The sequence below is a fragment of the Manis javanica genome, chromosome 12 (assembly GCF_040802235.1).
Source record: "Manis javanica isolate MJ-LG chromosome 12, MJ_LKY, whole genome shotgun sequence".
Taxonomy (NCBI): Eukaryota; Metazoa; Chordata; class Mammalia; order Pholidota; family Manidae; genus Manis; species Manis javanica.
The window spans coordinates 7704488-7718398 of NC_133167.1; the positions used below are offsets into that span (position 1 = coordinate 7704488).

The following is a 13911-nucleotide window of genomic DNA, read 5'->3' on the forward strand; positions in this document are numbered from 1 at the left end:
AAGCATAGTTTTGAACATGGTCACTTCCCACTATCTAAAGCAGAGCATTACCTTCTAGAAAGGTTAAATCTGGACTGTAATCCTAGTTTCCCCACAAATGAATTGTGTAGTCTTGGTCAAATTACTTAACTCTTCGTAGCCTGTTTCCTCAACTATAAAATAAGGATGGCAATGTGAGTTAACTTGAGATTTTTAAAAGATGATGTATATAATTGGGTGTTGCTTATAGAGATTATGTCAAAATGCAGTGAACTTCACATGTATTTCACTTGTAAATTATACCTAAAAAAACAGCAGTCCCATGCCTGGCACACAGTAGCAGCTCAATAATGGCTAAGACTGTGCTTGCTGCATCTGGTAAGTATTTGTGGCTTAGGAGAGAGATCTAGTAGCTGAAGCCAAGACAATAAACAAGGTTCCCAGTGACAGCCGAGTAGGAAGAGAAGAGGACAGAATCTCACCCAGTAATAACCTTGACTGAGGGGCAGAGACAGGTAAGCCAACAGAGGAGAACATGGAGTGTCTTGAAGGGAAGAACTCTGGATAGTCCTTAAGTCAAGGGAACCGCGTTTCAAGAGGGAGTGGTCAGTAGTGCCTGGGGCCCTGGGAGACCAGTCAGACACACAGAGACCCCTCTTCTCTGTCCCAGAGAGCTGAATTTTATGTCTCCCTACCTCATAAACTGGTGTCTTCCCCTGTCTCCATCCCCACCCAAAGTAAGGGTCAGAGGAGAGAAAGCATGTATCCAAGTGGAAGCAGTGTGATAAACCTTAAAATGCCAAAGATCAAGGCTCACCACCAATCAGCTAGTCAATGTCAATGTCTTTAACATTTCCCCAGGGGAGTGAGACAAATAATTCATGCAGGCTTTTCTCTATTTTTTTCTCCCCAGAAGTTACTTTTACAAATGATAATCTTCTCAAATATATCTCCTCTCCTCTATCTCTAGCTCAGTTACTAGTTAGGGGAAAAAAAAATCACAAACTTCTCTGTAACTAGGAGGATATTTTAGGGAAGGATACTTAACAGAAAATTTTCCAACGTGAAATTGCACCTATTTTTTAAAACTAGATAAAAGAGGTAAGCCTTAACTAAAATATAAATTGTAGGAATGATAAATCAGAAAAATGGTATTTTATCATGGAAGTAATAATTTGTCTTTTCAGATAATCCAGGCCAAATAAGAAAGCCAAGGTAGACAGAAAGGATAAAAATAGGTACTTATGTATCAACCTGATGTGTGAAAATAAGAACATGAGCAGTAGGCAAAAAGCAGAGAGATAAGGAACTCACACTCCTGCCAGCTACGATTAAAGACTATCCTGCAGTTAATCACGCAGAGGGCTGCATTTGCAATACAATGCTGAAGCAAAGCAAACGACCGATCATGTTCTGATTTCTCATTAGGAAAAAGTCTGGGACTGTATCCAGTCCCGAGTCTGGAGCAGCCCTGCAGCACAGGCCTGGAGAGCTCTGGCCAAACCACAGGGGCTGGCTGCTCACTGGCTGTGCGACTGTGGGCAAGGGATTTAACCTCTATGCCTCGTTTCATCAGCAGCAAAACAGGCACAACCACAGCAACCCCTTCGGGAGGATTCCATGAGACAAAGCACCTACCACAGAGCCCACGACACGCGCTGAACACTACACGGTCCAGCTAACGTTTGCCTGCCTCTCTCATGCTCAGTATTCGGCTCTCTACTGGATTCTGTTTTGCTTCAGCCCGGTCACTCTCAGTGTCCATCACTAAAGGTCTTCAGGAGAAATGTTCCCCTTAGGGGTGTGAATGTCTACTTCAGATGGATAGGGATGCTTTCCTTTAGCTATGTAAGTGATACAGGTTCTCTGCAGAAAACTTGATAAACTACACAGAAGAAAAGAATAAAAATGACAAGCCCTTACACTAAGAGACAGTAATTGTGAACATTTTAAGGTATTTCCTACCTCTTATGGGCACTGTTTTATACAACTGAGGTGATATTGATATAATTTTTCAACTTTATAATCATTTTCATATGTCAATAAAAAACTTATAAACACAGTTTTAACAGCTATAATAATAGCAGCTAACACTTTTCAATGCTTGTTGTGTGCTAGGCACTGTTTTAAATATTTTATATGTATTAGCTCTTTTAATCTCACAACAATCTTATGGGTTTCGTACTATAATAATCCCCATTTTCCAGATGAAAAAAATGGATACATCGAGAGGTTGAGTCATCAGCCCAACGATATACAATGACATGCCAGGAAGTCACAGAGGCAAGCTTCAAACATGGCCTCAGGCTCCGGCGCTCCCTCTCTTAACCTCTTCACCCTCTGCCTCTGTTCTTAATCCTTTCCCGCATGTTGGGCATTTCGGCTGTTGCCTGTTGTACACCATGACCAGTAATGCTTTAATGAGCATTCTGATACATAAATCTCTGTTCATGTTTTGTATGGAGCTTTAAAAGAAGTACTGGGCAAAGAATATGAGTATTTTTGCCAAATTGGTTTCTAAAAATGCTGTATCAATTTCTAATCCTCTCACTAAGAGTTACACACTAAGTTTGAAAGGCCCACACATAATGGATGCCATGGAATACGGTTTTTTTTTTTACATGGATAAATAATTTAATTCTTATAATTCCCATGAAGCATTTTTAACTACTTTATCAGTGAGAAAACTGGGCCTCAGAGAATTATACTTAGTTAAGGTTGCAGAGCTAGTACATAACAGGTGTGGGGATCACATCTAGAACTTCTGATTTAATGGCAATCTAGTGGGCTGAATCCTGGCCCCCAGATACCCAGGTCCTGATTCCTGAACCTTCACTATTACCCTTATCTGACAAAATGGACTTTTCTGATGTGATTAAGCTAAGGAACTTGAAATGGGGAGAGTATCCTGGTATCCAGGCTTACCAACTGTAATGGACAATTGCTGTATTTGGGGCTGATGAGCACTTTTTAAAAAGCTTCTGTATGGTGTGTTAATTTCCCAAGGCAGCAGCTAGAATATTAGCACTCCCAGCCTCCCTTGCAGCTAGGGTGCAGGCAGATGATCTAGATCCTGTCAATCAAATGCACCCATGTGAGACTGATCTGAAAGTAGGCAATATGAAGAATCAGGCACCTGGGAATAGACATCTTTCTGACAGCTGGTAGAAGCAGCATGCAGCCCTTTGGGGACAGCAGAGGCAGAGTTTCTGGTATCAGTGTGATTGAGGGTCCTGGGGTCATGGTGCAAGCTGTAGCGGTTATGGGAGCAGCCGTGCAGAATGTGGGGGCATTCCTCCTGGCTGTGTCCTCCCAGAGACTCCCCGGCTCTCCCAGAGACTCTGGAAGCCTTTACAAGTGACAGAGCATCTGATCTGCTCCAGCCCGGGGCACAGTGTGCAGCCAGGGTTTAGATGTGGGGGGAAAGCTTCATGGCTGAAAATTACTCCAGCTGTGGGTGCAGGTGGCTATGGAGTGGGCATTAGGGCAACCCTATTGCTCTGATCTGCTGTCTAGCCCCAGACCTTGATGGTCTATTAAAGCCTCAGGGCACTCATTTATCTTTTTTCCTTTTTTAGGGGGAGGGGGATACTAAGACCACCATAAAGCATTTGGTCCTGATAAAAGTTTTATATATTAGTCGTTTTCCTCAAGTACACAAATGTTCTATATATAGCTGTAAAAACAGAGTTCTTCTAATATCATATTCTGCTTTTATCCCTCATTATATAAGAATTTTCATACTGTCTCACACTGCTTTTCCTAATTATCATCTTCAATAGCTATTACTATTTTGAGCAAAAGAACCATAATTTTATTAGCAATTCCTCTATTACCAGGCATTTATGTCTGGTTTTTCGCTATTACAAAAATGTTGAAATGAGCATCTTCATGCACAGAGCTCTTCTTCTCCACATCAAATCAGAGGAAAATGAGTATGGAGGCGTTAGTGGGTCTTCCTATATCCTGCCAAACTTCTTTCCAAAAGGACTGTGCCAACACACACTGCAAATACCAGCGTGGCCTGAGAACGTCACTCCACCACCACTTCTCCTTCCCCAGAGCTGTGTATGAGCAGATGTTGGGTGGTGAGATTGTGAATGTTCTCATTGGATGGTTTCCTTTATCATTGTTATATGCAAAAAGAATAGAATGTCCTTTATTAATCTAAAAACTTCCTCAAGGATAAGAGTGAAATGAGGGAAATCTCAGTGTTTTAGAAAAACTCTGTTGCCATGATAACCTCCTTTAGACGTCTCTCTTACAAACAGTTCAATGGGCAACCGCTTAGGTGGTGGGTCTAAAAGCTTCCTCTACTCAGGCTATCAGGGGGTTTCTCCATTAGCTGAGTTTGACCCCTACTAAGACGCCAGAGGGATTCCTATGCTTATTCCTTTATCTAAGTGTTCCAAATTTTCTTTCTCAAGTCAATTCAGAGGCTGTCTAGGAACTTACGTCAAAAACTATAAAGGGAAATATTAACCAATTTGATTATAAGTAAAGTTTCCATGTGGCCAAAAAAAACATAATGAAAAACTGGGGAAATATTTGTAATATATGTCAAAAGATTGATAGCCCCTAATTTCCCTTGTGGCCTCTTTGATCCATAGGTAACTCAGAAGAGTGTGGTAGCCAGCCTCCAAGGTGGCCTCAGTGATCCCCACCTCCTGGAAATTCCTGCGCCTGAGTAGCCCCCTCCCACGACCGTACCCAGATCGGTCTAGGTAACCAACAAAATGAAAGTGATGGTACGTCACTCCTGAGATCAGGCTACAAAGGCTACTGCGGCCTGCGTCTTGCTCCCTGTCTGTCTCTGTGGGATCACTCTCTCAGTGGGAATCAGCCGCCATGCTGAGAGAAGCCCTATGGAGAGGCCCACGTGGCAAGGAAATGAGGTCCCCAGCCAACAGGCAGCTGTGCGAGGGAGTGTGGAAGGATTTTCCAGCCCTAGCCAAGCCTTCGCTTCCCTAGCTGAAGTCTTGCCTAAAATCTAATGAGAGACTCTTAGCCAGGACCATCCAGCTAATTTGCTCCCGAACTCCTGTCCCACAGAAACTGTGAGACAGTGAATTTTTTTTTCGTCCACTAAGCTTTGGGGTAATTTGTTATGCAGCAATAGATGGTAATACAATTGTGCTGTTTAATTTCCAACATTTGGAGACTTCATAAATACCCTATTATTATGTTTATGTTTTTCACCAGTTTTCATCATTATTTAGTCAATCTTTTTTCTGCTCCATTACCTCTCTCTCCTCTCCTTCTGGGGCTGCAATTACATATGCTTGAGAATTCTGGATACTGTCACTCAGGTCTCGGAGGCTCTGTCCCTTCCTTCCACCTTCATCTCTCTGGCCTGGATGATCTCTAAGAGTGGTCCTCTCTCGTGTTTGACAGCTGGGTCTCTTCTTCCCACTTAGTCGCAGTCTCTGCATTGCCATTCCCTCCAGCCTTCTCTACCCCCCGCTCTGGAGGTCTTTCTTGCAACTGCCTTTCATGCTTATTGCATCTATGTCACATCTATCCTTCTTTTCAGTTGAGAATTTCTCTTCAGTGCAGAATTTAATCAAGTTTATTTTTCCCTGTTCTGTATGGAAAAGGCGGACTTTTTATTTAAAAGCAGCAGGCAATTAAGTTCTATTGTCTACTGTGACCACACAGAATGATTCTTAAATAAGTTTTTATCTTTGGCATAACAACTGATATAATTTTACAAGACCAATTAGAAGATTTAGCAATTCTTCTAAGTAAACAAAACGAAGTACCATGTCTCATTGGTTTCAAACTGAATCTAGCCTGTATTTTGACTGTGGAAATATATTTCATCCCTTCATCACAACGCTTAATATGCACACTGTTAAGCTAGCTTCACATGCCATAAGGAAAAAGGACAAAACTCCAGTGATTTTGCTGATTAGATCTAGAAACATTTGCCATCTCAAAAGAAGATGCTAATCACTTGTATAAGGTATATATAAGTGTAAAGGCTACCTTCACACTTCCAATGTAAGTTCCAGTCAATGTAAACACATTAAATACTGAATTCACTATTTACCAGCCAAACCAAGTATCAGACAGCTTTAACATCTTCACCAAATTTTCTGTTCCCTATGGCTGCTATCAGAATATCTGCAGATTAAAAGAGTGTTTTGATTGTTCTAGTTCCCATTACTGACATAAATTCTCCAGGAAACTTGGGAGGTAAATCTGAATGGTGATTTTTCTCATTTCATCACTTTCCTGCTAAGCTTCTACTACAAAATCCATAAGCATTCCCAAAGCTCCAAATTAAAATGAGTCATTAAAAAAAAAAAAAGAATGTCTACTACAACTTTCTAAAAATAAACCTGCTGGGAACTTTCTAATACTGTGGGTTCTTAATCATTCAGGAGGTAGGGATCCCTTAAGAATTTGATAAAGGCTTCAGATTCCTTCCCCAGAAACTGCAAAAATGTATTTGGCATACAATTTCAGAGAGCTCATAAACCATCTGAAAGTCCTTCCATAAAGGCTAGTCTAGGAACTCTTTGCTCTCATGGTTTCTGAATTGTGGCACTGACAAGCACACAAATTTCTCAAGCACATTTTCTTACCATTGCTCTTGCTTCCTCACGAATAGATGGAATAGAAAGGATACTGTACAGAGCTCCATTCACATATGGCTGTATCTTTAAGGGGAGAAAACAAGTCATTGGCAAGTTCTCAAATACTATACAACTCAATTATCAAACATCTCATTTGAAAACAATTTGGCTAACGAGGAGAGTGAGCTTACCATCTTCACAGCTCTCCAGAGCTCCAGAATGCATGTTCCCAAATGACAGACATCTCCATTTCTATGTCCTAGTAACAGCTACAGCTAAGAGTTCAAAACCAAGTTCATCATTCCCTCCCAAAGCTTACTCCTGCTATGTTTCATTGCTTGTTACCCTGGTCATTCCGGCTAGAACCTTTGGGGTCACTGAGCCCTCTCTTGTTTCTCCAGTGTTCAGTCTCCAAGCCATCTTTGATAGGACCCTTAAGCACTGCTGCTGTTCTTGTTCAGACATCACCATCCATGACTTAGGCTACATCAAATCTCCAAAAGGGTCTCTCTACCTTTGATGTTTACACTTTAATCCAACCATCATATCATGGCCCAAATCCTACAATATGGGCCAAACCACCCCTCTCCCTAAGGACCCTAGCCCTCTATACCATCTTCAAGATTTGGCCTCTATAGCATCTCCCTCTGCTCCTCCCTTCTGGCCACCATTAAGTTCACACCGCATAGATTCCACTCTATGTAAGAGGACTCCCCTGCGCACGTATGCGCGCGCGCCGTGACCGGCCTTGGTCTGGTTCTAGCAGTTCATTTACTGGGGATGCTCTTCCTACATGTGTCTACCTAGAAAATTATGATTCACCCTTTGAACCTCAGCTCAGACATATCTCACAGGGAGCCTCTGCTGAGCCCCTGGCTAGAGCACTCTTCCCTGCTTCCTGTACCTCCCTCTACTGCTCTACTAGATTCAGCATATTTTCAAACTTACACTTACATCTCCCCTATTATGAGCTCTTCAAGGAGAGAACTGATGTTTTACAGTAGGGAACCCCAACCTCAAGCCAGCACAGGACATGGTACATGGCAGGTGCTTGATAAATGACAGCTTCCTTTTGAGTACACTGTGTTAACAGTCTATGGCAACACAGGAGAGCTCATTTCCTACTACCCTTTTCCAGTACTGGACTTTATTATATCATTTAAAATTTTTGTCAATCTAATGGGTATAAAAAAGAACTTAGAGTTGTTTTTATTTTCATTTCCCTGACGACTAGCAAAATAGAAAATCTTTTCATGTACCTAGGCAATCAAGATTTACTGTTCTGTACATTGTCCATTTATATGCTTTACCCTTTCATCTAGTTGCCTTTTTCTCTGTTTGACTTTTACTTATTAATTTATCCCTTCATATATAAGGGATATTAAACTATTATATGTGATCTATATATATATAATTTCTTCTCAGGATATCATCTATTTTTGACTTTGATTATGGCATCTTTTCCCATGCCAAAAAATTTAATGTTCATTAAATATGTGCATCCTTTTCTTTACGGCTTCTGGGTTTCATGGCTTCAAGACTATGACTATCTATATAGGATTCATGCATGTAGCATTTCCAGGCCTTAGAATATATACAGGTATATTTTCCAGCCCATTTTAAGAGCAAATGTATTGGCAACAGTTGATGACAAGATCTGAACTACTCAGTTTTCAGAGCTGGCATACTGATTCCATCACTTGAAAACAACCTTTACTCTTAGGTGACAATATTTCCCACTGGCTTCAACTGCTTTAGTTGAATAAAACGGAGAACAGTGTTTTTTCAGGTCTAGAAGTAATTAAGAGCTTGCTGATTCTACAATACGGAAGTCGCAGCACACACTGTAACAACCATCAGACTTCCACTTGCTAAAGCAGCCCAGCTCACGCGGCTGACGGGGCAGGACAATGTAGACGTGAACGAAATGAACAGCTCAGGAGCTGTCTGAAATGGGAACAGATGTGAGGAGATCAAGAGCTTCATGCGGACCCACTGGTCCTCAGGCCTGTCCTGCTAAGACACCCTGCACTTGATTTGGTAATGAGGCCATATTTTTGTTGCCACTTTGGCTTCAGGTGCAAAATGATGCCATGGTTTCTGCCCAGACGTTTGTAGAAAGCAGGTGAGAGAATAATCATATTGTTTCTAAGTTTCTGCTAATTAGTTTATAAATATCTCTATTTAAAAAGCGCTTGTAGTCCATAGGATAAAAAACTTAGAAACTCACACCATGCCGGGGAGGACACCAGTGAGAGCAGAAGTGGGAACAGCCACACCCATTCTGCAGGGCAGTCCGGCAGGACTGTGACCTGAGACTGACACATGCGGTGAGCCAGCAGTGACAAGGGTCTATGCACCCCAGGGAAGCTCTGGCACAGGCCTTGGCGGGGCAAGTGTGCTGATGTCCATGGGGGACCACTGTAGCAGCAGAGAGTGGAGGCACCCCCGGGGGCCTGGACAAGTCAAGCGGGAGGGCCGCACACAGGAGTGGTTTTGCAGTAGTGAGAGTGAAGGAACTATATGTAAGGCCATAGAAAGGCCCTAAAAACAGAGTGAAATAAGAAAGGAATGAGATCCAGAGTGTAACACTATTTCTGCAAATTAAACACACACACACAATAATACATACATATTCAGGCTACATACTTGTCCACAGACATGTGTTAAATACCTCAGAGGAGTGTCACTATCAGGGGAGGGACAAGGATGAGGAGGAAACGTAAGGCATGGGGGGAGCTGGCCCAGCCCAGGGGCAGAGGCCCACCCTCCTGCACCTGAGGGGCGGCACTTGGAAATCACAGCTCTGTAGCTGACCGAAACAGAAGGAACCGCACAGCCCGGCACTCACAGACACTGAGAAGTGCCTTGTGGTAACCGAGGGGGAGGGGGACTGTTGAACCACTGTGTCGTACATTTGATAATTAAAAAAAAAAATTATAGCTTCACAGTAGTTCCTACAAACACTTGGAGGAGGGAGAGTGCAGTAGCTATTGCAGGCTAGCCTGCCCCCAAGCCCAGGGCTAGCGGCGCTGACCAGGTACCTCGTGGTTTTCGTGGCCAAGCAGATCCGAAAGAACTTTCAGCACGAGATGGGCCACCTTGGCACACATATTCTTCCCTTTAGGAAAAAAACAACAAAACAAAACATGACATATCTACACTCAGAAGCAGTTTCACGTCACTCCTCTGCTGATCAGCTGTGTGACCTTGGGTGAGTCACTTAACTAGACTAAGCCCCAGTTTCTTCCTCTGGGATTCCTTAGGGATTAACTAATACCTATTTCCAAGGGCGATGTAGAATTAAACCAGTATAGGCTGGCAGACTCCAAGCGCTCAGTAAATGGTGGCAGTTATTATTATTCATATAGAGCACAGAGCTATTCATCACAGTCAGTGAAAGCACAATATATTGAAGAGCACCGTTCCACTTCCCAAGTGCATATGCCATCATAAACTCACACAGGTATTTGAATAATTCAAACAGCATCATAACAATTTCTGCAAATCAATTAATGACAATGAGAAAAGCTGATTAAAATCCGATAAATGTTCTAAAGCTAGGATATTTGGATATGCTATTTTTTAAAAGAGAAGACTGAAATTACAGTCATTTATTTGGTCAACACACAATTAGGTGGTTTAGATTACAATGCACCTGAGGGTAAAGAAACTTCTAACAAATAGCCCTGAACCATTTACCCAGGTAACCTTCTTCTCCCAACACTGGGGCTGCTCAGATTGAGGGAAGCCATAGGCTGGACTTGGTATCTCCTCTAAAGAAGCTTCTTTCATCCCAGGTAACAAATCAGTTAAGTGGGATGGAACCTGTAGAAAAGCTAAAATCGCTACCTTTAATAATCAAGCACATATGTGACTTGAGATGCTTACAGGAGAACCCCTGACCCCAAGGGTGAAGTCTGTGATTGAGAGTGGGGAGCTGGTATAATATCCTTGCTCTGCCAGTAACTTAATTTTGTACAATCTTGGGAACAAATTTCTCTATCTTCAGATAATATGTATGATAATTCTTAACTTCCTACCTTTGAAAAATGCAGTGAAGATGAAGAAAAATATATATTAACTTTATTTCCTCTTGCAAGCATTACATATATATAAAATTTTCTTTCCAAGGTCAGAATGGTACTTTGGCCTCAGAGATTCAACAGCTCTATGTTTTAATTGGAAATGCTTTACACCCTTTCTAGTTTCAGTCTTGTACGAGAGAAACTAAGAGCGAATCCCATCAGGTTCACTGGTACTCCCGATTCGAGGGTCAGGATCTCTTCCCCACCCCCACACCAGAGCCAGGGGACAGGAGGCCGTGAGACCTGCACTCCGGAGGCAGAGGTTCATGAGCAAAGCCACCGAGTACTCCAGCATATAGTCAGACAGGCAGTCGGGGTCCTTCAGAATGTCAATCAGCCAGAAGATGAGCCCATCTCGAATCATCGCTGTTTGCAGTGCGCGCCTGGGAGGCAATGGTCCACAGGTGAATTCAAGCTGCCGAGACACTTTTCATGAGTACACGGTCATGTGAATGTGTGTTAGAAAAGGCGAACTATGCAGCAGATACAGACTCTGGGGATATTTTGTTAGACTCAACAAGTGAAACAATACCTTTTTGTACCTTTTGTGTACCTTTCAAGGATATTATTTAAGGGTTTAAAGAGACATAGGCAGTAAGGAGGCTTACTCCTCTAAAAGTTTCCATTTTAATATTAAAGTTAGCAGAGTATACTTCGAATACACAACAAATATTTATTGATAGCTTTTGATCTACTTAATCTAGGAAACAGAGCCTTAGAAATAGTTAACTGACAAACATATTTTTACTAGACTCTAGTAAAAACAGATTTTTACTATAATCTAGTTTAGGCACCTTAAGCTCTGTAATAATAAAGAAAACAAAACAGAAAAACAAAAAACCCAGCTCAATATCATTCTGACTCAGACCTCTATAAAGTAAGGGTGGTTTAATGACCTGGATAATCCTATTTATAAGGCATTACTTTTCACAAAGTTTAATCTTACAAAATCCAATGTTTCATCAGAATGTGCTACAGTGAACATCATCGTGCCAGCTGTAAGAGCTGCTGAGACTGAGCACGGTATCACCAGGACAAGCCTTCGAATTCTTTGAAAACCAGAATACCACGGAGGACCTGCCACCGTGCATCTCCTGATGAGCAGGTTACGGCAAAACGCCCTCCCAGGACAGGATCTGTCCAGGCTGTTCTTAAACACTTACACCAACCTGGTCAGCGAAATTTATTAGGATACAACAAAGTCTACACTTTTTTGGTAATCCTATTTTCTACATTCAATGTAGAGACTCTGAAAACTACAAAAATATTAAGCACATTTCCAGAACAGAAAACCTTAAATTACTGCTTGGAGGAAAAGAAAAAATTGGCAGTAAATATCTGCATTACTAGGAAGAGGTATTTCTTCACCATATCTTACCTCTGTTACTCAACTATGGTTATTAAATTTCTAAAAATTTTCCAATACAGTCAATATCAAGCTACATTGTCTTTATATACAGAAATGAAGTGTTTATGTGATCTGAGGAAGTAATAAATCTGGATTTTACTTACAGTTCTTTTCAATTCACACACATGATAGGAACTGAATGCCTACTGCTGTTCCCCTCTAAACATTCACACACTTAGAATTCACTTTGTAGGCTTCAGGTAATTAGCGAGAGTCGATCAAATGTTGACTATATTTGATGGGGAGAAATTGTGTCCAGAAGAGGACTGACAGAAAAAGTTGGAGACTCAAGGGAGCGGAAGTATTAGTAAAATCAAAGAGAAAGTGAGGTGGTCAAGAGAGAATCTAGATGCTGGAAGAATTATATGACCCATTAACTCCACTCCTAGACCTAGCCAAGAGAAAGGAAAACATGTCCACACAAAGACTTGTATGCAAATGTGCACAGCAGCATTATGCAAAATAGCTAAAAAGTATAAACTGCCCAGATGTCCATCAACTGACGAAGGGATAGGCAAATGCTGTGTATACATATAATAGAATGTGACTCGGCAGTACAAAGGAACAAAATACTGACACATGCCACAACACAGATGAACCTCAAGAACATCATGCTAAGTGAAAGAAACCACTCACAGAACAACACACATTATACGATTCCATTGATATGAAATGTCTAGTAGGGGTAATTCTACAGCAAGTAGATTAGAGGTGACCAGGATTAGGGGTAGGAAAGAGGAATGACTATACAGGCATGAGGTTTGTGTGGTGATGGAAATCGTCTAAAATTAGCTTGTGGTAATGGTTATACAAGTCTGTACATACACTAAAATCATTGAATTGTACACTTAAAATGGGTGAATTTTGTGGCATGTAAAGTACACTTCAATATAACTTAATAAAAAAAAAGACTCTGGGAGGATATCAGATCTAGTTCAGGAAGAGATGTCTGATTTTTAAATTCTGATGTGAAGCAGTTCTCAGTAATGGCAGGTCCAGGCTGAGATCATAGGGTGGATTGCTGGTCTGCACAGACAGGAAGCAGGCGGCTCCAACCCTGACTTCCACAGAACTTCTACCGTATGTACCGTGACTGGTCATTTATGTGCATGTCTCCCACAGTGGAGAGTGAGCAACTTGAAGGCTGCCCTCAGATTTTACTCACATGTACAACCTCTATACCTTATGAGTGGCCAGAGACAACCTCGCACCTGGATGACAATCACTAGGAGACTACAGTCCACAGCAGCTCAAGCAGGATGGTTTAGTGGATTAGGGATCGACTTTTCTAGCTCAGTCTTGGAAAGCCACCCAATCTCTCCTACGTCACCTGCTTCTTGGGCTGTCACTGGACTAAAATAAGCACTGAATAATGGCTTTAAAAAACCCAATTTCATTTCATGGAGGTCACCGTGACTTATTGCACGATCAGCACCTGAGGCTGAACTTCTGCAAGGCCCCGAGAACATTCTCCCGTGTGCCAAGGTCCTTGTCTTCCTCCTTCAGCCTTTCCTCCAGCATCCGCAGCACCTTCGTGTTCTGGGAGAGGTAGAGGCGACCTAATAGTATAACCAGAGATGAACAAGTGAAAGAATTTCTTGTTTAGCTCACATTCCAAACCTACTTCTATGAAAACTGCATATAACATATAGAGTTTGGGTAATTTATGTTCTAAAAAATTTATAAAACACATTTCTTCTGCAAAGCTGGTTTTATTCAATCAACTATTTATTGAAAATAAAATCACTCTTTCTATAATCTAAACATAATTTATTGCTATGTTTTTGTGGGGAGCACTGTTCTTTACTTACCTGAAATCTTCCACCCAAAAGTCAAATCTACAAGGAGAAGGGGA

At 41.6% G+C, this 13911-nt stretch overlaps 1 protein-coding gene across 3 annotated transcripts in view; it reads right to left on the reverse strand.

Moving 5' to 3' along the window:
• The window catches only part of ARMC9 (armadillo repeat containing 9), a 118333-nt gene that overhangs the window by 52028 nt on the left and 52394 nt on the right, over positions 1 to 13911 (reverse strand). For all 3 annotated transcript variants that reach the window (XM_036997768.2, XM_017679750.3, XM_017679752.3), the window contains exons 14-17: positions 13492 to 13615; positions 10892 to 11031; positions 9605 to 9681; positions 6570 to 6644 (exon numbers count right to left, since the gene is read on the reverse strand). In XM_036997768.2, coding sequence (XP_036853663.2) covers positions 6570 to 6644; positions 9605 to 9681; positions 10892 to 11031; positions 13492 to 13615 — 416 coding nt within the window. The remainder of the gene's footprint in view (positions 1 to 6569; positions 6645 to 9604; positions 9682 to 10891; positions 11032 to 13491; positions 13616 to 13911) is intronic.